We start from the raw sequence: 23,068 nt of genomic DNA on the forward strand, positions 1-23,068 counted from the left end.
AGCCATTAAAAAGAATACACTTGAATCAGTTCTAATGAAGTGGATGAAACTGAAGCCTATTATACAGAGTGAAATAAGCCAGAAAGAAAAACACCTATACAGTATACTAACGCATATATATGGAATTTAGAAAGATGGTAACAATAACCCTGTATACGAGACAGCAAAAGAGACACTGATGTATAGAATAGTCTTTTGGACTCTGTGGGAGAGGGAGAGTGTGGGATGATTTGGGAGAATGGCATTGAAACATGTATAATATCATATATGAAACGAGTCGCCAGTCCAGGTTCGATGCACGATACTGGATGCTTGGGGCTGGTGCACTGGGACGACCCAGGGGGATGGTATGGGGAGGGAGGAGGGAGGAGGGTTCAGGATGGGGAACACATGTATACCTGTGGCGGATTCATTTCAATATTTGGCAAAACCAATACAATATTGTAAAGTTTAAAAATAAAATAAAATTATAAAAAAAAACAAAAAACAAAACTGAGGCAGGGGTAAAAGATATGAGATGATCACTGCCCTCCTTGTGGAAATTCACTCCAAAAAGGGTCATCAGCCAACCATTTATGGACTTATAATGAGGGGACGTTTCACTGGGATACCTATAAACTAAACTTTCTTAGGTTTATAAAGGGTTGTGGGGTGCTGTTGCAAGCACACCAAATACAACAGGGGAGTGAGGTCTATAGACTAGCACACAGGCAAAGGCCTAAACAAGAAGTGAGTGATCCTGATTCTTACTCTGTGAAGTCCTTAAGGGAATATATGATTTTTGCATTTTTATAGCCCCTAGTGTGGCACAGAGCAGATACCTCTGTACTTATACACAGAAAAGAAATAATCTGGGGAATGTGAAGCTGGGACACCCATTCCTTGTCTTGCTGCACAAACCAAGGACACCAAGAAGCAGAGAATTCTTAGACTAAACCAGGTTCTGAGAATTTCCTTGGTAGGCAAGAATTGGTTCTTTTTCAGAACACTTTAGCTCAAAAAAAAAAAAAAAGTAAAGGAGCTAGAACAAATAGAACATGTAAAATCATAGGCTTCATTCGACTGAACATCCCTCCCTCCACTAGGTGCTTACAGTGACTTTCTATCTAAGATAACCTGAATCTCTCTCCAGGGCACAATCATCCAATATAACTGGAAAAAAAGGATCCAAAAGGTGGACACAAGCCTCTGGATAAACTAAAAAAGATGATGCTCTTTAAAAGATAACTCTTTCTTCTACACAGCTAACTTGCATATAATATGCAGAAGGTTTTTTTCCCCCTTTCTATTTTCATACTCAGGACCAAACTCAATTTCAAAACCAATTTAAGCTGGCCAGTTCTCCTGTCCATACATGTCTTTCAAGCCTGCACTGAAATTTACTGATCTCATAGGCTGGCTCTGTCTTTCTGGAAGGTGGACCAGATAATGAACCTCACAGTGGGTGATTCATGAAAGGTCATCACTTGGTTAAAGGAAAGGCGACAGTGATTTTCTTTAATATCCCTGGGCAGTTGCCCCACCTCCCTGACTTTATTTGGTTGAAGCCCTAGAAACTCTTTGTGAAGCTTTTCTTTGTACTAATTACTGATCCAACATGCCCAGGTCCTTACCCTGCACAAGCAAGTTATGCAATCATACCAAGAGGCAGCCAAGATAATCGGGGTAGGGGAACAGGATACACATATTTACCAAATATCACATCAGGCCTTCTCCTTCTCTATGGCTTACTGCAGGCAGGACATTCCACCCAGCTCAAACCAAGAGGCAGATGATCTCTGTCCTCCCCACTTGAGGCCTTTCCTTGGAAACAGATCACATCTCAGGTAGGGAGAGAGAAAACACCATCTCTGCTCCTAATTCTCTAGCAATCTGACATGGGGTCCCTGCCTCCCTGCCAAGGCTCACTTATCTGTCCCTCCCTAATAGAATTCTTCACCAGAAATCCCATTTGTGGGTTAAACACAGTTTCCCTCCTAGTTGGGTGAGTCATTTTTAAGATTGTAACTTCCTTTGAGCAGGATCACTATGAAAGGTCAAAGTGCTGTTACGGTACTTAGCAAAAACGTTTCCAATTACACAGCCTATAACAGCAAATAGCATGCATAATAACACTTTTGGCCTCCAAAGTTACTATAACAGCGGCAAACCATGCTTTTCCAAGCATATCTTAAAAGAGTTTTGAGCTACCTTCTAGGAAAGAAGTTGCAATGGAAATAAAACAGAAGTACCAGAAGGTCTATTTGGAAGGAAGGAAGTGGCTAGAAAACAAACTGAAGAGTAAAGTGCTTGCTATCTTTATATCTAATACCTGGGAGAAAGAGCCTTCTTAACTTAAAACAAGGTCTGCTGTATCCTGAAACTTCTTGAAAAGTTGATAACTACTGGAATTCCTACAAGCTCCAATGCTATTTCTCCCATGCACTGCCAAAGAAGCTTTACCGACAGTGAAGTCTGATTGAGGAAGACCAGAAGTTTATGTGATGGGCATTTCAAAATTCATACTTAATTGGAGGAAATACTGGCAGTGGCAGACAGGAATAATAAGTTAAGCTCTTCACCAGTGACCTCTGCATTCATCTTGCTTGACTGAGGGACATTAATTTTGAATCTTCACTTTGCTACTTAAAAAGAAAAAAAAAAAAAAAAAATGGAACTACCACTTTAAAAACAATTAAAATTCAGTGTGCTATGTTTTAGATTTTGACCCACAAATATGTATCATCTTTAAAAGAAATAAGTTCATAAAAACTTTTAAAAAATTCATCATCTTCCTTGGGTGTGTGGAAAAGCTTTATTTTTCATAGTGACTTTGCTGACATTCTTGGATGGGATAAAGAGACTTTTCCCTCATTTATAAAGCTATCGTACTGTGACAGAAGCCTCTACTGAGGCACTGCTGCCTAACTGGCAGGCAAATTCTCCAGGTCCCTGTTCAGTATTTTCTTTCCTTAACTGAATGGGCCTTTCCCAAACTGGGATTCTTTCCCCACCGCCTAGAAATGAGACCAGTTACCCCTGTTCTCTCTGCTTCTCCCTCCACTTTCCTATCCTGACTTGCCTCTTCCTTCAGAATACCTAACAGACTCTAGTTGTCTTGCATGTTTCAAGAAATGAAAAAGCTCAGACTTTGGTGTCAGACTGACCTAGGTTCACATTATGGCTTTATCACTAGCAGCTGTGTGATCTTGGACAAACTACTTAAGTCTCTTCAGCACCCTCATCTATAAAATGAGGATAACTGTATCTACCTCAGACAATTGATTAAATTAAGTAAATAGCCTAAGTAGAAGTGCCTAGCTCAAAAACTCCTAGTTGTTCCTTTTATCTATTTATGTCCTTTTTAAATCCAAGATACTTTCTTCCCTGTTCAGTGGAGCTAAAATTCAAGACCCTTTCCCCTCTGATCTGGTAGTGCAACTTACCTCTTGGTCCAAGTAAGAGAGTAAATATCCTAGCAGCACATAACCAGCTGACCTTTCTACATGGACCTTCTCAAGATGCCCTATGTAACAGAAAGTTGATTTCCAAGGTTAAGCAGCTTGTAGGAAAACCCCTCTGCCTCTGACTTTGTGTCTTTCCTGCGTTAGTGAGTCCAGTTAACAAATAACTCATATCAAACTTTTTTCCCTGCCAACGAGGTCACTTGAAATGCCAGAATCTAAACAAAGGCAGAAAAGAGAGGCAGGGTCAGACAGTCAATGCTTGTGTCACATGCTCGTACTCACTAAGAGTTCCCACAGCAACCATCACTCAGGCTTAGAGAGACTGCAAAACTATAGGCTGTTGTACAAAAACAATGCCAAGTACAGGAAACTGAGTTATGGCTATCATGAGAGTCTTAAATCTCAGCTCTAGCATATGTCTCTGCCAAGGCTGCCTTGCCTGACAGCCAATGCCATGTTTTAAGATGAGAAAATATCACAAGGGTTCTCAAAATAGGCTGCTCAGAGGTCTTGATTGCCTTGGGAGGCAATATAGGTGGCTCCCATGGGGAAAGTGACCCACGCTCACTTCCTGCATGGAAAGCCCTGCCTTGTAGCTTTACAGCTCCCTTCTCCCAGTCTTCCTCAACAACCAGTGGTGTGCTGGAGCTGGCTGACACATGCTTGGCCTGTGAGAGTGAACTGTTAGATTTTTAAGCACTGTGAGAGCCACTTGGTTTCACACTGGTGGCTATGCTGGGAGTATTTGTCCTCAGAACTACAAATCAGCTCCCTCCAACCAGCTGTTAAACATTTACCTAACACCCCAAAGGGCCAACAACTCTAAAGCTGAATTACCAGGCTCGACTTTCCTCATAAGTCTTGAAGCTTTTAGGATATCTCCCAAAGATCTTTATGTGTTTCCTCCTAGATGTTCACAAATAACAGGTGCCACCCAGGCACCCCAACAGTGTTTGCCTCACAAACACAGACTCTCCTCTTGTTAGTATCTCACTCTTCTCTGGGAAAATAATGCTGGATTTTGTTAGGATTTCTAAACACCCAGCAGTTATTTTTAGTGATTCGTAGGATCCAGAGAAAATCAAAAAGGGTTAGAAAGATTACTAATAGATGAAAATAAATACTCAGCTTCCAATGTAACTTTCACTCAATCACGTATGAAGCATTTTTTGTTTAATTCTGCAAGGCAGAGGGGAGGGAAGGGAAGGGAAGCTGTTCAATAAACAGTTTCAGTTTTGAAAGATGAGAAATTTCTAGAGATAACTGCACAACAATGTACATATTAACACTCCTGTAGTGTACAGTTAAGAATGGTTAAGATGGTAAATTTTGTTCTATTTGTTTGTATGTTATGTGTTTGCTATATTTGTTATACCAGGAAAAAAAAAGAGAGCTAGGTTTGCTAGTAGGTCTAATAATATGCCTACTAGCATTGAGGGGGGCTCATACCAGGCCTTTGATGAATACTTGTGAACTGAATCAAAGGAGGTATAATTAGGACAGGGATTAGAGTCGGTACACTAGGGATTATGGAAGATGTGCTAACAATTTAAATGACTGAATTATACATCTAAGTCATCCAGTCTCGGGGCACCCTGGGACCTGAGGACAAGGCAGAGACACTCTGGGACTCTTCCCACTCTTTCTGTCCTTTTCATGTCCTGGCTTTGAGGATATTTTACAATCTATGCCTCTCCATTTATCCAATTCCTATCCTTCCCCTTTCAAGGCCCAACTCAATTCTTCTCTCTTCCACATGGCCTTTCCACCACCACAACCCACAGAGATCGTTCTCTAATAGGAACCTACAGATTCTATTGCTAGTACTGGTCAGCTATTGATAATAAACTGCCTTAAGCCATCTTTCGCACTTATTTTATCCTTTGAGAACAAAGGCTCTTTATCATACTTCTGCATCCCTCAAATGCCTAGGAGGATCTGAAGCACAAAGCATTAAATGCTAAAATACTGAGAACTGAATGAAGATTGAAGAAAGTTAAGAGTGGGCCAATCACTTACTTGCTTTCCAACGGGATATTTCAATGGCACAAAACTGGTCATGAGTGTAACTGAAAGCTTAAGGAATCAGGTGATCATCGAAGGTTTTGTCTTGAATGCTAAACTGCCACTGTGTTCTCTAGATACTCAGGGCTCTAGAGAATCTTTCTGTAAAGTTCTGCTATGAAACTCTCTTTGGTATAAGGAAATTAGAGCTGATACAAGTCAATGTCATAGCATTTACAAACCAAAATAAATAGCAAATAGTCTAAAAGGAGCTTAAGATCCTCAAAGGTCTGATGGCTTTGGGGTCAAGGAAAGTATGAGGTACTATTCAAGACAACTAAGCCAGTGATTTTCTACAAAACTTTGTATGTTGAAGGGGCCAAAGACTGGTTGAGAATTTTAAGAAAGATGGACCCTTTTCAAGGAGGGAAAAAAGGACATATGCATAATTTGCACAATTTCAGAGTGTTCAATAATTTTCTGAAGCCTATACTTGGACTTTGGATTAAAAAACCAATGAGTTAAAAAAACAAATGATGAGCTAGTGTGTAGATCCATTTCTAGCAGGATGTAGCCAGCAATAATAAATTTTTTTCTTAATTTGAAATAGGAATGAAGGAGATGGAGTATAGCAGAGTTTAAATAGGACAAGATAGGGAGGAGAATCCCCTGAAGAGCTCTTCTATTCCAACATACTTACATGAAGGGAGCACTGAATCATCAAGACAAGATCTCTTCAAAGCATCCAAACCCAGGACTTAGGCTGGGGCCCAGAATTTCTCTTAAATCCCTCCCATCCCCATTCATTTAGTAGAAACAAAAGGGTCATTGGGATTTATCTAAGAGAATCCCATAGGTTTTGAGAGTGAGACTCAGCTATCCTCATGGGAAAATGAAAATCAGAGTGGCTGTCACTGGTAGGGACAGTTCAGTTCAGTTGCTCAGTCATGTCCGACTCTTTGCGACCCCATGAATTACAGCATGCCAGGCCTCCCTGTCCATCACCAACTCCCGGAATTCACCCAAACTCATGTCCATTGAGTCAGTGATGCCATCCAGCCATCTCATCCTCTGTCGTCCCCTTCTCCTCCTGCCCCCAATCCCTCCCAGCATCAGAGTCTTTTCCAATGAGTCAACTCTTCACGTGAGGTGGCCAAAGTATTGGAGTTTCAGCTTTAGCATCAATCCTTCCAAAGAACACCCAGGACTGATCTCCTTTAAAATGGACTGGTTGGATCTCCTTGCAGTCCAAGGGACTCTCAAGAGTCTTCTCCAACACCACAGTTCAAAAGCATCAATTCTTCGGTGCTCAGCTTTCTTCACACTCCAACTCTCACATCCATACATGACCACTGGAAAAACCATAGCCTTGACTAGACGGACCTTTGTTGGCAAAGTAATGTCTCTGCTTTTGAATATGCCATCTAGGTTGGTCATAACTTTCCTTCCAAGGAGTAAGCGTCTTTTAATTTCATGGCTGCAATCACCATGTTAGGGACAGGATCATAACAAATGATTCTACCGGCTAGAGACAGATGCTTACCAACAAGCTATACTGAGAAGAGAAAGGAGCTAAATCCCAGCTAATGGTGGGCAAGGGCCTTGAAGGACAATTTTTATAAGATGTACTTAAGACAAGCCAATGCAGAAGGGAATAAACTAAGAATAGTTTCACAGTTCTTGGAAAAGCGAGTTTTACCTTCTCCATAAACATTATTCATAAAGATATGTGAAATACAAAAAGAGGTCAAAGTGCCCTTACCAAACACCATATCAGATCAGATCAGATCAGTCGCTCAGTCATGTCCAACTCTTTGCGACCCCATGAATCGCAGCATGCCCAGCCTCCCTGTCCATCACCAACTCCCGGAGTTCACTGAGACTCACGTCCATCGAGTCAGTGATGCCATCCAGCCATCTCATCCTCTGTCGTCCCCTTCTCCTCCTGCCCCCAATCCCTCCCAGCATCAGAGTCTTTTCCAATGAGTCAACTCTTCGCATGAGGTGGCCAAAGTACTGGAGTTTCAGCTTTAGCATCATTCCTTCCAAAGAAATCCCAGGGCTGATCTCCTTCAGAATGGACTGGTTGGATCTCCTTGCAGTCCAAGGGACTCTCAAGAGTCTTCTCCAACACCACAGTTCAAAAGCATCAATTCTTCGGCACTCAGCCTTCTTCACAGTCCAATTCTCACATCCAAACATGACCACAGGAAAAACCATAGCCTTGACTAGACGAACCTTTGTTGGCAAAGTAATGTCTCTGCTTATGAATCAAAGACCTAAATGTAAAAGCTAAAACTATAAAAGGCAACCCACAGAATGGGAGAAAATGTTTGCAAATCATATGTCTGATGAAGGATAAATACCTATAGAGTACATAGATATTCCTAAAAGTCAACAACAAAAATCCAAACAATCCAATTAAAAAATGGGCAAGGGGCTTGAACAGAATTTCTCCAAAGGAGATAAAGAATGGTCAATGAACATATAAAAAGATGCTCAACATTAATAATGATTAGGGAAATAACAATTAAAGCCACAATGAGATACTACTTCACCCTCATTAGGATGGCTATTATAAAAAAACAGGAAAAATTGGAATAATTTTATATTTTAGGTGCGACCAATCTGGGAAACACTATGATAGCTTCTCAAAAAATGAAACACAGAATTAATTCCCATTTGATCCAGCAGTTCCATTTCTGGGTATATACACAAAAGAACTGAAAACAGGGACTCACACACCAATTTCACAGTATTCTTCACAGTAGCCACAAGGTGGAAGCAACCCAAATATTCATCGATGGACAGAAGTATAAACAAAATGTGTTATACACATCAATGGAATATCATTCACCTTCAAAAGGAATGAAATTCTGATACACGCTACAGCATTGAAGACATTATGCTAAAAGAAATAAACCGGATATGAGCAGGCTAAGTCACTTCAGTTGTGTCTGACTCTGCGACACTATGGACTGTAGCCTACAAGGCTCCTCCATGGGATTCTCCAGGCAAGAAAACTGGAATTGATTGCCATTTTCTTCTGCATATACAAAAGGACAAATATTGTATGATTCTACTTTCTGTGAGACCCTTGGAGTAGTCAGATTGTTGTTTAACAACAGTAAGTTTTGTTGTTAAGCTGTGTCCAACTCTTTTGCGACCCCATGGACTGTATGTAGCCTGCCAGGCTCCCATATAGAGACAAACAGTAGAAGAGTGATTACCAGGGGCTGGGGGAGGGGAAATGAGGAGTTACTGTATAGCATTCAGCATGCAATGATGAGAAAGTTCTGGAGATGGATAGCAGTGATGGTTACAACAATATGAATGTACTTAACACCACTGAACTACTTAAAAATTGTTCAATTGGTAAATTTTATGCATATTTTACCACACGCACACAAGAAGAGTTAATATGTACAAGGTTCACAATCAACCCCAGACAAATATGACTCCTGTGTGTACAATATAAAAATGCAAGCAGTTTATTACACTAGAAAATGCATGACCATTAAGTCACACTGAGGGTGTTAACTGATTAAAAAGTTTTGCTCTCCATGAAGCCAATGAGAAGTAACAAAAAATGCCATCCATCATCTGGACACCTAAAAATAAATCCAGTGTGAGAGATTGGGCTCTGTTTGATAAGCAATAATGGATTTACAAGCATCATCTTAAAATGACTCAAACAGACTGCTAGAATGTGTCTGGGGGTTGTCAGAACTCAAAAAGTCATAAATCTCTTGCCAGAAGAAAATGCCAGTCTGAGCAGGCAGATCTAGCAAAGAGCCCTCTCTTATCTGCTGTCTTACTAAGCTCAATAAACCCCAGTTGATGCCTATCCATGGTCTTTAGGTTTACTTTACTAGTACTTCAGAATCTACTTGGGGATTAAGTTCCCAATTTCCTCTTTCTACTTAGTTTGCTGCTAACAACTGTGGGTCCTTTTTTTTTTTTTTTTGCGGCGGGGGCGGGGGGTGGGGGGAGGTGGGGGGGCAGGCACGTGGCCTGTGGGATCTTAGTTCCCTGACAAGCAATCAAACCCGTGCCCCCTGCATTGGAAGTGTGGAGTCTTAACCACATGACTGAAAGGGAAGTCCCTGCAGTGCCTATTGCATCCCAAACCCAGTTCTTTAGGAAGGTGTGAATACACTTAACATTAGTGATATCGGCATTAAGTGAAGGGAAAGAAGTGCTCCAACACATGCTGGAGATTAACAAGGAGTCAAAATACTTCTAACCTGATAGTGCTGAGAATAAAACCAAGTGTACTCTAATGCTGTTATTTATTGCCTTTCAGAGTCAGTTAGGGAAGAGAAGCAACAACTATTTTGAGGGCAGTTTCGAAAAGGGTCCCAGAACAGAATCACCCTTCCTCCACTACCCAAGTGAAAAGGATTGTTAAAAGCAGTGAGTATACACAAATTCCGTGACAGTAAGGACTACACTTGATTATTCACTACTGATCCCTGCTACCCAGCACCACTCTTTGTACACAGCAGATATGCAATATTATTTATTAAGAAAAGAAATCTTTGAGAGCTGTTTCCCTTTCCTCATTTTCAAATAGGGCTGTGTTTTCTCCCACTCTATAGAAGTCGCCTCATCTCTGGCTTGTGGACGCTTTCTGAGAGGCACTTTCATCACTTCATTTAACTCTGAAAGAAGTTGGAGGGGGGTTGAGGACACGTGCTTGCTAATCATCCTTTTCCAGATTGCCTCATGCGCCAGAATGGATTTTTATTATTGGTCTGTGGCTGCTACTGCTGTAGAAAGATTTCAGCCTGACCTTCCCAAGCTGCTGGGGGATGAATACTGCACGTGGCTGACTGGGAAAAAATGTGTCTTCCTCTTTTTTAAAAAAAAAAAAAAAAAAAAGCTTTTAGACTAAACAGAGCTCACTGTGATAGGAAAGTCACCGTTTCTTTCACTATACAAAGCTCAAGATGTTGAATTCTTTTGCATAAAAACGATATAACAAAACTGATCTGAACCGGTTCAACAGGAAAAAGGTAGGATGTTGAAGCACCTCACAGAGAGCAGTGGCATCAAAGTCCTAAACAGGACTTAGGGCTGCTCCACAGGCAGAAGAGGAAAAAAGAAAATGAAAGCCATTTATCAAAGTGGTTTAAGTAAAAGGATGGATTCCCACAGCTGGCCTCACAAAGGAGAATAAATATGTCAAAGGGAAAACTGATAGACTAATTGAGTCCTATCCATCTGGCTGAGGAAAGAGCCACTGGTGGAATACTGAGAAGCTGTCTGTTAGGCAAAGGCTTGCTCTGGTGCCTCATTTGGCCAATGGAATAGCTTTTAGGAACACTGAACACACAATCACACCACAGCTGGCTAGCTGGCCCTGCCAGCAAGAGGCTCACAGAAGGGCTACACTGATGCAAACGCCAAAAAAGGGAAAGCAGAGCATAGGGGATGTTGTTTTTTTAACTGGCTTGGAGACTATATCTGAACTCTCACCTCATGAATACCCAGGCCCTTCAACTTGGGAGTAGGGTGAGAAGGAAGGGAGACCATATGAATGTATGTCTCATTTTGTGCTTTTGAAAACAAGACTCAAAGTCTTGTTCTGAAACATCAAGTTTGATACCATGTTACACTAAAGCCCCGTCTCACTTTTATATAATGCAGAGCTGAGGGCTCTTTTCTTTGGGAAAAGAGGAAATCAGGCCAGACTAAAGGAAAACAAACACACAACACTATCTGCACGTGTCACAGTTCATACCACAGAAAAACCTGCTCAGAAATAATTGTTCAAGGCACACAGAACTCAATTCTAATGCAAATCTGCCCCAAGGAGGGTTCATATTTTAAGGAGCCAAACAACATCAAAGTAAGCTGAACTCAGGGTTTTTCTAACTGGCAGTTTCAACCATTTCTAAGTTTTCATTTCTTATTTTCAAAAGTCAAAATGACTCTCTGCCTAAAATTAAAAAAAAAAAAGAAATGCTTATCACCCACACTAAAATAACAATTCACCAAAATTTCACCTACATTATCTTTTACATAATTAAATGAACCCTTCACATGGCACAAAAGCAGAAGCCATCATTCTAATTAAAGTACTATCAACAAATCCCTTACTAATTCCTCTTAAGCAGCCTGGCTCTTGCCACTCCCACTAGAAGCTCAGTCACCGAATCCCTCTGCCATCTGAGAGGACTTGATGCTGGCCACCAACTAGGGCCACTCTGAGGAAAGTAGTGGCTTACCTGCTCCTCCGACAGTTGGGATATGTGATTCACAGCAGCGTAGGATTCAATTTTGGGGTTAAAGTGGTTGATGATGGCTCTGAAACAGAGAACTAACATTAATACAGTACCAGATGGAATAAGAAGATAATGAGTTAAAAACAAGTATCAGCTACCCTCTGATTTAGAGTATGAGACCATGGGTGTGACTCTCAGAAGCTAGCTGTCCTCTTATGAACATGAGGTCACATGGGGTGAAGTGATTACTCTAAAATGGGAAAGGTTTAATTATTTATTAGACAGAGAACAGAATCAAGTATGCCTGCTCTGTAAATGAACTAGGGGAAAATCTCACAACTAAACAAAAGTCAAAACCTAGCATCCTTCAGATGAGAAACAGGGCTCAGGGGGCTGTCCACCAGGCGACCCTCGTGTTTCAGTCAGAAAAAAAACACTTTGCTCTGCTCTTACTCAGGAGAACAGGGCATTCAGTGAAGCTGGACCAACATGTGGGTTGAATACAGTCTCTGAAGAACCTAAGATTTCCCAAAGCCTACAACCGTCGTATTTGTTAGTTAATATTTTGAACCAAAATTTTATTTCCAGCCATTCAAACCAAAATCTGAATGTTGTTTTCAAACATTCTCTCTTCAGGGTCACCAAGTCATATCAAATCTATCTCTTAAAAACCTCTGAAATCTGAAATAAATTTCCCTGAAACCAACGCTTTAGTATAGATCTTTGTGATTTCTTGTCTGGTAGAGTAGAAAACCAATAGTCATGTATGGATTTGAGAGTTGGAACATAAAGAAGGCTGAGCACCAAAGAATTTACACTTTCAAACTGTGGTGCTTGAGAGGACTCTTCAGAGTCCCTTGGACAGCAAAGAGATCAAATCAGCCAATCCTAAAGGAAATCAACCCTGAATATTCATTGGAAGGACTGATGCTGAAGCTAAAGCTCCAATACTTTGGCCACTTGATGTGACGAGCTGACTTACTGGAAAAGACCCTGAAGCTGGGAAAAACTGAGGGCAAGAGGAGAACGGGGTGACAGAGGATGAGATGGTTGGATGGTATCACTGACTCAATGGATATGAGTTTGAGCAAACTCCAGGAGATAGTGATGGACAGAGAAGCACGGACAGAGAAGCCTGGTGTGTTACAGTTCACAGGATTGCAAAGAGATGGACATGACTTAGCAACTGAACAACAAGAAGAGTATAAAAAACACAGGTTATAGAGGTTAATGGGGAGAAGAGAAAAATCTAACAGAACAATTTCAAATAATATGTGCAGATACTCTCCTCTTTATGAGGTGTTTAGTTCCCATTATCACTGAGAGTAAGCTAGACTTATCTCCATAGAGTAGCAAAAGGGAAAAATAGTAACTTGACAGTAAAGAATCCTGGCAAATCTACTTCAACCAAGTAATGAAGGTGAGTATCACCAGTGATGTCATGTAACCCCTGGTATGGTCTGGTAAGAAGGGCACTTCATCTCTGTCGTGTACTTTCAGAAATTCATGATCTCAATCTAAGAACAAGAAAAACATCAGACAAACCCACACTGGGGTACATTCTAGAGAATACCTTGCCAGTTACTCCTCAAGATTGTCAAGGTCATGAAAAACAAAACTTGAGGAAGAGTCATAGACTGGAGCCCATTGGTGAGATATGACTAAATGCAACCTGATGCTCTGAATTGGATTCGGGAACAGAAAGAGGACATTAAAGATAAACTGTTGAAACCCAAACAAAATATGGAGTTTAGTTAATAGTAACATATCAATGCCTGTTTCTTAGTATTGATAAACATACCATGGTAATGTAAGAGGGGAGAAATTAGGTTGAGAGGCATATAGAAACTCTATGCTTTATCTTTGCATTTTTTCCTATAATTTTAAAATTATTCCAAAATTGATGCTTTTGAACTGTGGTGTTGGAGAAGACTCTCGAGAGTCCCTTGGACTGCAAGGAGATCCAACCAGTCCATCCTAAAGGAGATCAGTCCTGGGTGTTCATTGGAAGGACTGATGCTGAAGCTGAAACTCCAGTACTTTGGCCACCTCATGCGAAGAGTTGACTCATTGGAAAAGACCCTGATGCTGGGAGGGATTGGGGGCAGGAGGAGAAGGGGACGACAGGGGATGAGATGGGTGGATGGCATCACCAACTCGATGGACATGGGTTTGGGTGAACTCCAGGAGTTGGTGATGGACAGGGAGGCCTGGAGTGCTGTGATTCATGGGGTTGTAAAGAGTTCGACATGACTGAGCAACTGAGCTGAACTGAAAGTTCATTAAAATGTGTGTATGACAGCATAATAGAAATCAATATATTCTTTTAATATAACTTACTGATAGTAAAGAATTCAATCTAACCCAAATATCAGAAGTACAAGCCAGAAATTTAAAAAGAAAATCATGAAAAAAAAAAAAAAGGAAATCATGGTGTGGAATCCCAGTTTGACCAATGTTTTTCTGAATGATTTTTGGAAGCGTATATTTTGCCAGAGGGATAAAACGGGAATAATAATATCTGTTTTAGCACAGTAACTAGGAATAGTACATTGCAGGCATACAATAAATGTTTGTTGAAAGAGGGAACTAAATCTTAAGAGGATTCATGCAATATTTATATAGTAAAGCAATGTTAAATATCTAGCACAATGCCTGGCACACAGCTGGTACTCAATAAATATTCAATGAATGACTAAATCAAATAGGACAGAAATGGGTCAGGCACAAGAGGCAAGTTTTGGTAACTTATTTTCCAAGAGACCGTCAAGAAAGGTAGAGATGTTATTATCTGCAAGATAAGGTTGTGGGGCTTGGTCTAAATCCAAAATATCCACTGTAATCAAGTTGGGGGGGTGTCAGATATTTTTATCATTCAGAAAGCAAAATTTGAGGATACTGGCAGGGATGACAACAGTCCAGGAACAGAAAAGAAAACCGGGAGGCTAAACCCAATGAGAAGACAGGGTCAGCTATAGGGAACTGAGAATCCCACCAATCCTAGCAGCAGCACTAACTTACAGTTAACCCAGGATAGAGTCTGAGTCACAGAACTCAGCTCCCAAGAGTGATGGCAGTGAGTAAAGGAAATACAATAGACAAATCAATTTACTATCAGACCTCAGTTGTTTTGGAAAATGGAAATTGCATTCTATAAATACATCTATTTCATGCTTTCATAGGTTTTTTTTTAAAAGGTTTTCTTTAAATTTCTTAGTAAAAAATTTTTTTGAAAAGTGTTTGAAAAAAATCCTGACTCAGCTGAACTAGAATTGCATTTTTGTTTTGATGTGCCTAGGTTTGGAGAACAGAGAACTCCAAAAAACCCTAATGTTTGTCTGGGTGGGATGATACCAGCCACTGGCCCAGCTGGCAATCCAGAGAAGCTGGTGAGGTTAGGACAATGAAATAATCCCTGGGAATGGAACAGATAGGGATGTTGTAATTCTATTCCCTTCCTATCAGAGGAATTTTCTTGCCAAGAAAGAAAGCAAGGAAGCAAGAAAGAAATGAGAGAGAAAGGAGAAAGAAAAAGAGGGAAGAAAGAAAGACAGGGAAGGAGCTCAGAGTAAGAAACAAAGGACAGCGGAGATGGGGGAGAGAAAGAAAAAAAAATTGGAAGGTACTATCTTCAGAAAGTACACTTATTTCCTTCCCTTCTGTTACATCTGCCAAGTATCAGCTGGGTCTATGGATGCCCTATGCTTGATACTGCAGGGCATATATGCTGATGCTGTTTAGGCAAACTTATCCTAAGAGTATGATAGATTTGTCAGTCTGAGAATTTATATTTTGGAACGAACATAAAATCATCCTCCAACCTAACCTGTGACATTCTCTCCCCAGAGCTTCAGATCTCTGCAAGTGATGAAGGTCTCCTACCAGGCAACTTAAGGGACTGTTTAGAAACCTGAGACAGGTGAAACAGTGTAAATCCAGTTAATAATCTCTAACTCAGGACCCACACAGGACACAGTATATGCCTCTGCTTTACTCTTCCTGCTGTTTATTTGGGACTGTTATCTGTAAAATCTGAGTACTAATCTGATTTTCTGGAGATACCAGTTGCAGGGTGCTAGGTATAAGAGGTAAGAAAAACAGTCTGACGCTGGCTGTTCTCCCTCCATGCTCTTTAGCAAGGCATTGCAGACAGGGTTTGGAAGCTTCCTATTCAAGTGCTCAGGACTTCATACTGTTGAAATGGAAGTATGTTCTGAGGCAGCAAAGAGATGACAAAACACCAAAATCAGGCTAAGTCAGCCCACACTGAGTGACACATACTTTTGCAGTGACTGAAATACTTAGCTTCTCCTTCCCCAGGAAGTCTGGAGGCTACCAGGGCTCACCTGGGTTGTGATTTCATGCTTCCCCACCTGGGATAGCCCCCAGTAATTAATTAAACTCATGCCTGACCAGCTCTCAGTGGGAGAAAAATGAGATACGAGATTTATGGATGAAGGAGGAATCTCTCTCTTTTCTTCAGGCTTTCCTTCTCACTGATACCACCTCTAAAAAGATCTACCATCATTTCTTCTGAACATCTGGGAGGAGAGGAGGAGACTATTAAGTCATTCTAATTGTAGCTCTCTCATTTTCATTGATCAAAACCTGTCAAAACAGGTAGCAACTGTCACGTGCTGAAGTCTAAAATTTTAGGTTTCCAGACAAGAAATGGCAGTTTTTTTCTATCAGAAGATGAGTGATCAAAGTATGATTTTAATTCCTTCATGACTTATTTCATCCAAAAAGGCCCTTCAGCAGTGAAAGCAGAGTCCTAACCACTAGACTGCCAAGGAATTCCTTTTGTACACTGAGGATGGCTTTCATCTAATATCAGCCTTTCAGGTATTCAAACCAAACCTAGCCTTTGCCAGTGGAAAACTCTCATGCTACAAAGTATTTTTGAAAAGGAGACTTGAAAGGAGAGGAGGAACAGGGAAGAAGAGGAAGGTGTAAGTGGACAATGAATGAGAAAACAGCCATTATGCACTGACTAAGGTTTCTCTTTGACAAAGGTAGCAAAACAATCAAGTTGGAAAAGAAGAATCTTTGCAAGAAATGATGCTGGAACAACTGAATATCTACATGCAACGGGATGAAGCTGAACCACATACTATACCCATACTATACCCAAAAATTAACTCAAAATGGAACACAGATTTAATATACGATCTAAAAACCATAAAACTTTCAGAAGAACACACGAGAGTACATCTTCATGAACTTGGGTGAGGCAATGATTCCTTATGGTAACAAAAGCACAAGTGACAAAAAAAAAGTAGGTCAAGTTTAAAAACTTCTGTGCTGCAAATGATGACCACCAAGAAAGTGAAAAGACAACCCACAGAATGGGAGAAAATACTTGCAAATCATGTATCTGATGACAAACCCCCATGAGATACCACTTCACACCCACTAGGATCATAATAACCAAAAAAAAAGTTAACAAGTGTTGGCAAGGACATGAAGAAATTAGAACTCTTATACACTGCTGGTGGGATAGTAAAATGGTACAGATGCTTTGGAAAGTGGTTTGGAAGTTCCTCAAATGTTAGTACATATAGAGTTACCCTATGACCCAGAAATTCTATTCTTACATGCCCAAAAGAATGAAAACATTATGTTCACACAAAAACTTGTACATAATTGTTCACAGTGGCATCATTCATAATATCCAAAAAGTAGAAACAACCCAAATGGATAAAATGTGGTATAGCTATAGTTAAATATTATTCACCCACAAAAAGGAATGAAGTACTGATAAATGCTAAAATATGAATGAATCTTGAAAAAGTTGTTATGTGAAAGAAACCAGACACAAAAGGCCACATAATATACTATTCCATTTACAGGAAAGGTTTATACAGACAAATTTATACAGACAGATTTATACAGACAGAATAAATTTATAAAGACAAAAAATAAATTAGTGGTTGCCTGGGGCTAAGGGAAGGATTAGAAGAGAAATGGGGATGGACTGCTAAAGGATATGGAGTACCTTTCTGGGGGGACAACATTCTAAAAAGTAGATTGTGGTGATAGTTGTATTACCTTGTGAGTATATTAAACAACAAGTTACACATGTTAAATGTCTGAGTTATAACATATGAATTGTTGTTCAGTCACCCAGTTGTGTCTGAATCTTTGCGACCCCGTGGACTGCAGCACGCCAGTCTTGGCTTAAGGCATCCTCAACTCCAGCAGTTCTTGAGCAAACTTCTTTCCTTAGTAAACAATTCCACATAGAATTCACAGATCCCAGAGTGTTTCACTCACCAAGATAACTTTCCTAGAGCTTGTGTATGCCCATGATGCTGGTGGCAAGAGGAAAAGGAGCTCACTGGGCTACTCTGTCATAAATTAGAGCAGATAGAGTCTAAGGAGCTTCTAGAGAAGCCTCTGTGGTCAGTGCCATAAGAAGGAGCAGAGATACGGGCACTGACACTGCAAGCCACATGTGCAGGGAGGAACAACTCTGCCCGGAGATAAGAAAAGTTCAATTCCCAGCAACATGCATGATATCTTCAGATGAAAAGGTCTGCATTTGTCAAAGTACGTCAACTTCTGGCTGTTGAACACAGAACTCCTTGGAATAAAATGTTATGGGTAGACTAAAGCGGGGAGAAAGAAGGTTCTCCTAGTCTCAACACTCTTGACCACTTTCTTGTTTTTGAGAAATGACTGGAGCTGCCTACATTACTCAGAGAAAGCCATCCATCCAAGACTAGGAACAGGATTAAAGAAATAAGGCCTAAGGAAAGGGGAAGGAGTCTGGAGGTAGAACTTAGTGGGGAAAGAGAATATAAATTCCTTCCAAACCATCAGTTCTCCTCACACTGGAACTGAATGCACCATGAAAGCAGGGACCAAATTTATTTTGTTCACCAATATATTCCCAAGCCTTTAGCAAAACTGAATAAATTAAAGTCTATGAAGGTTTTTGTCCAATCTCACCACAAGTAAGGAGGTTCATGATCACCAGCTACTCTCCAAAAGCATGAAAATAACAATAAAAATGCTTTATCCCCAACCCGGAAGGAAAGGTGACTCAGACGTGAACAGCTGTCCCCAAAAGAAGGAAGAAAAGTTGTCACTGAAGACAGTAAAGCCTTCTCTTCCTTTCAAGTCATATGAGGAGGCCAGGGAAAAGCTTTCTGGCATTTCTTATAAAAATAACCTAGTATCTTCTAAAATTAAGCCTGAATTTTTGTTTGTTTGTTTAGGGGTAGGGAGTGGGAGAGGTGTTGGGGAGTGTGTTATACTCTGGTACTGGGTCTCCTAAATGCTACTGACTTGGAAAGTTCCAAAAAGGGAAAGGAAGAAGAAACAGACAATGTCATAGAAAGGTAAATTGCTGAAGTCAGTCACAGTAAGGCATGGATTTGCACCCAAAGCACCTTTAAGGGCAAGAATCTGGGCCACTCTCCAATGCAACTGTCAACTTCTTACTGCTGAAGACAGGGGTCACTTATATAAACTGAAGCAAAATGAAGTGGACAGATGGAACAACAAGGCTGAGCTACAAACCGGCTGGGGATTTCTTGGTCCATTTTAACTTATTCTCTCTGACTCATGACTCTGCAAAGTGGCTTTCTTTTTCCCAGTGCTGGATGGATGATGGCTGAGACACATAGTTAATGCCCAACTTATCCAGGAAATGCATGGAAATGTTACCTTAAAAATGTAGCAATGTAGCTTAGGAGAAAATGTGGGTTCTTCTTTATATCCAATGCAAATCTAAAGTAAATCCTCCTAACATGCAATTTCTCACAATCCCAGCTACCTTTCACAGACAGAAGTCTCTAAGGGTCTTTTATGAAACAATAAATAAATAATAGTTTCATCCAGAAGCTCGGAACATGGTGCCTGTTTCCTTACTAAGACATGTGAGAAAGCAGACTGTCTCTAAAAGCTGCTATGTAAATTCTTCAGGCACAAAGGAGAAAAACAGGCAAAGGTTGTTTACAGGCAGATTCTGTAGCTCTGATTCCAAGGAAGGAGGGAACATAACTGGTATACGCAACAAGGTACATATGAGGAAAATTCCTAAAAGTTTCACCCTAACACTATTCTTACAAGGCCACAGATTTACATTAAAGGGTCTGATTATGGGTGAATACCTAAAGCCTGATACATCTGGATTTCAAGCCTAGTCTTATCAAGCTATGGTCCTGTATTCTCAAATACTTGCTAAACATGTACACCTGTATGTCATGCTTTGTTTACATGGTTTTCTTCACACTATTGTTGTTCAGTTGCTAAGTTGTGTCTGACTTTTTGCGACCCACGGACTGCAGTATGCCAGGCTTCCCTGTCCTTCACCATATCCTGGACATGGAATACTATTTTTCTTCATCACCAAAAAGCCAAAGTCTTAGTTTTCCTTTTGGAAGGCCCAGTTATAATGCCATCATTTCCCTGCACAACATAATTCACATAATGTAAAAAACAAAGCTTTAGAGGCATTAGACCTGAGTTAAAACTCTGATTTCTCTACTTCTGGGCTGCAAGGCCTTGGGCAAGACACCAACCTCTCTGAGTACCAGAGAAGTATTCTTCATCTAGTTGGGTTTCCTTTCTAAAGCTTTTCTTTGTGTCTTCCTATATAACTATAACTTGCCCTAAAGAAAACTTATCCCCTCAAGCAGTTTCCGTTTTCCTAGACCCAAAAGAGCAGTCCAGTGATCTGTACTACAGAGTATATTTCCAGATATCTGGAATTAAAGATAATTCCCTGATGGTCCAGGGGTTAGGAGTCCTCAATTTCACTGCAGGACTGCAGGGGACATGACTTTGATCCCTGGTCAGGGAACTAAGATCCCACAGGCCACATGGCATGGCCAAAAAAAAAAAGACAAGTAAGAAAAGAAAGGGGACAAGAAAACCATCATATTCATACCTGCTTCAACCTGGGAAACCTTCAAACATACAGGTTACAAGACTGGCTTCTGAGAAACGGTGAAGGTATGATTGAGTGGTATGTGGCAGTGATTAAAATGGTTCCTCTGAGGCTGGGTTATTTAATTTTAAATTAACATATCTTTTCACCTTCAGAATTGCCTCATATACTCCCATTTCATGCAGTAACAAGCTTCCCTCTCCATGAAGTCAATGAATCTTCAGCCCATCCCATTCAACAACAACAACAAAAAAAAGCAATTTCCCTTGATGCCTGTTAACAGCAGTGTATTACAAGCCTCAGAGATTCTGCTGATTAACATTAAACAAAATAAAACCTCAAATAGGAATACCTTTTAACCTTTTCACTTTGAAACTAGTCAAAACTTCAGCGAGTGACCTGTTTCCTCTAACTTACCTTTAATGGTCTAGGTCTTAACCCTTTCATGCCAAATATCCCCTTCTTTATACTGCTGTTTCTGTGGCCATTCAAGACCAGTGATGCAAAAATGGACCCTTACTATAGAAGACATTTTGGCAACCATCAGGAAGGATGAGCTATTGGCCAATGCATCTAGTCGCGTGCTTTATTCAATGATCCAAAATCTGTAAATTGGCCAAGAGAATTTGATTTATTAGTATACTTAAACTCATTGGGGTTGCAAGAATCAGACACGACTTAGCAACTAAACCACCATAAACTTCCTGACTGAAGGAAATGGAACTGTGAATGGTGTAGTCCCAAACTACACCATGGTAACCCTCAGGTTTTAACTTGGGGAATGATTTAAGTCAGTATCTCTCTCGATTTCTAGGTGAGAAGCACATGTGTCACACTCGGCAAGTTATTCACCTACTCGACATTCTTCTAGTCTCTGCATTAGACAAATGAAAGTTCACAATTCATTAACTGGAGGGAAACAAGAAAGAGTTAATGTGTATGAAATGTACATGGCCTGAGGGACAGTTGCCTCATTTTCTGAAGCTGTGCATGGCTACGCATTTTGGCAGTTTGAGATTTCTACCTTGATGCATGATTTTACCCAATGTAGGTTTCTGCCTCATCACCTGCTGGAAATTAAGCAATTGGTTATAGCTACTTTGCTTGAAAAATGAGCTAATTTCTAGTTACTGTGGCCCCAAACCATAGATTTAAGCCAAGTGAGATACCATGGGCTTTACATTTTGGCTAAATTATCTCTTCTACCACTGACAAGAGAGGGAAACAGAATTCCTTCTTGCTTTTTAGATATCAGCCTGACTTTGTTTCACTCTTTCCACAATCATAATGAAACTAAATGAAGAAAAATGAACCACAGGAGACGAAGGAACCACAAAAGTCAAACGGACCATGTACATTTCCATAGAAGATATCACTTAATCTATGCCCCTTAGAAATGCTTGCTTTTTATCAAAGCTTTCTCTCAATAAATGAACAGAGGCTCCAAAGCTTTCCTAGGACAAAACACCTACAAGATAAGCCTCCCCCTGCTCAGATCCCATTATTCTGTGCTACAGATTCCCTTACTTTGTTCTAGTAGCAGGCCAGGAGCTGCTGGCAGAGTTCCTAGGGCTGCAGGATGCAAACCTTTAATACCCTTTGCAATTAGTAGTTTAGCCCTGGATTTCTTGTCTCCAGAAGCAAGGCCCCTCTACACTCTCAGAAATTAGTGACTATAAAGGAACAAAATGGCCATGTGAAAATGTCTAACAGACTTTCTACCTTATTTCAGGATACAAGAAAATCCTAATACATACCTGCAAGGACTTCTGAGGCAGTGGAGATCAGCTCAAAACCCCAAGAAGTGATCTATTTTTAATTAACAGTAAACATTCCAATCCCTTGAATGTGACCTGAGAACTTTAAAAAAAAAAAAAAAAAACTGACATGTGCCAAAACCCTGAAACATTTTAATTATACCTCATTCCCATCAGCACAATTAATCAACTTATAAGACACTTATAATTTTGAGTATGGGGGACAGGATGGCAAAAAAAATAATAATAATAATTAGTAACTGACTAACTTAGGCTTCTTTTCCTATCACTTCAAAAACAGGGAATTAATTTAGTGAATCACATGCTAGACTGGGGAGAGCAGGGAATATTCTGTGGATTCCATACTATAGTTAGAGAAAAACAGGCACATGGATTCCAAACTAAGTGGGAAGAGCTGTGCATATACTTCAGTGGTGGAGAGGGAAGAATGGGGATCTCATGTGGATAAAAACAGAAGACGGCTGACCAGATTCCTGGGTTAGTCCAGTGTGGGCCATATGGACACCATACTAGCAAGGAGTGGGCCCAATGTTCATGTCATCAGAGAGAGGAAGGTGGGCATATGGATCACATACTGGTTTTCAACTACCCCAAGTAAAGAATGAAATTAAAAGACATGAAAAGGGGTTTATGCTCCATCCCAGGGGTATCTTTTAGAACTCCTCAGGAAAGGCAATCAGCGACTCTGCCAAAGTAATTAAGCAAGAGAAC

General features: G+C 40.4%; 1 protein-coding gene across 7 annotated transcripts in view; it reads right to left on the reverse strand.

Annotated features, from left to right (window-relative positions):
* Nucleotides 1-23,068, reverse strand: part of ARMH3 (armadillo like helical domain containing 3) — a 177,780-nt gene that overhangs the window by 24,120 nt on the left and 130,592 nt on the right. For 5 of the 7 annotated variants that reach the window (XM_061403220.1, XM_061403215.1, XM_061403216.1 and 2 more), the window contains one exon: nt 11,684-11,762. In XM_061403220.1, coding sequence (XP_061259204.1) covers nt 11,684-11,762 — 79 coding nt within the window. Of the gene's footprint in view, nt 1-11,681; nt 11,763-20,996; nt 21,185-22,336; nt 22,440-23,068 lie in introns of those variants that run through there. The other 2 variants (XR_009733794.1, XM_061403219.1) reach the window with 2 other exon arrangements.

This window comes from Bos javanicus, chromosome 26, assembly GCF_032452875.1.
Source record: "Bos javanicus breed banteng chromosome 26, ARS-OSU_banteng_1.0, whole genome shotgun sequence".
Classification (NCBI taxonomy): Eukaryota; Metazoa; Chordata; class Mammalia; order Artiodactyla; family Bovidae; genus Bos; species Bos javanicus.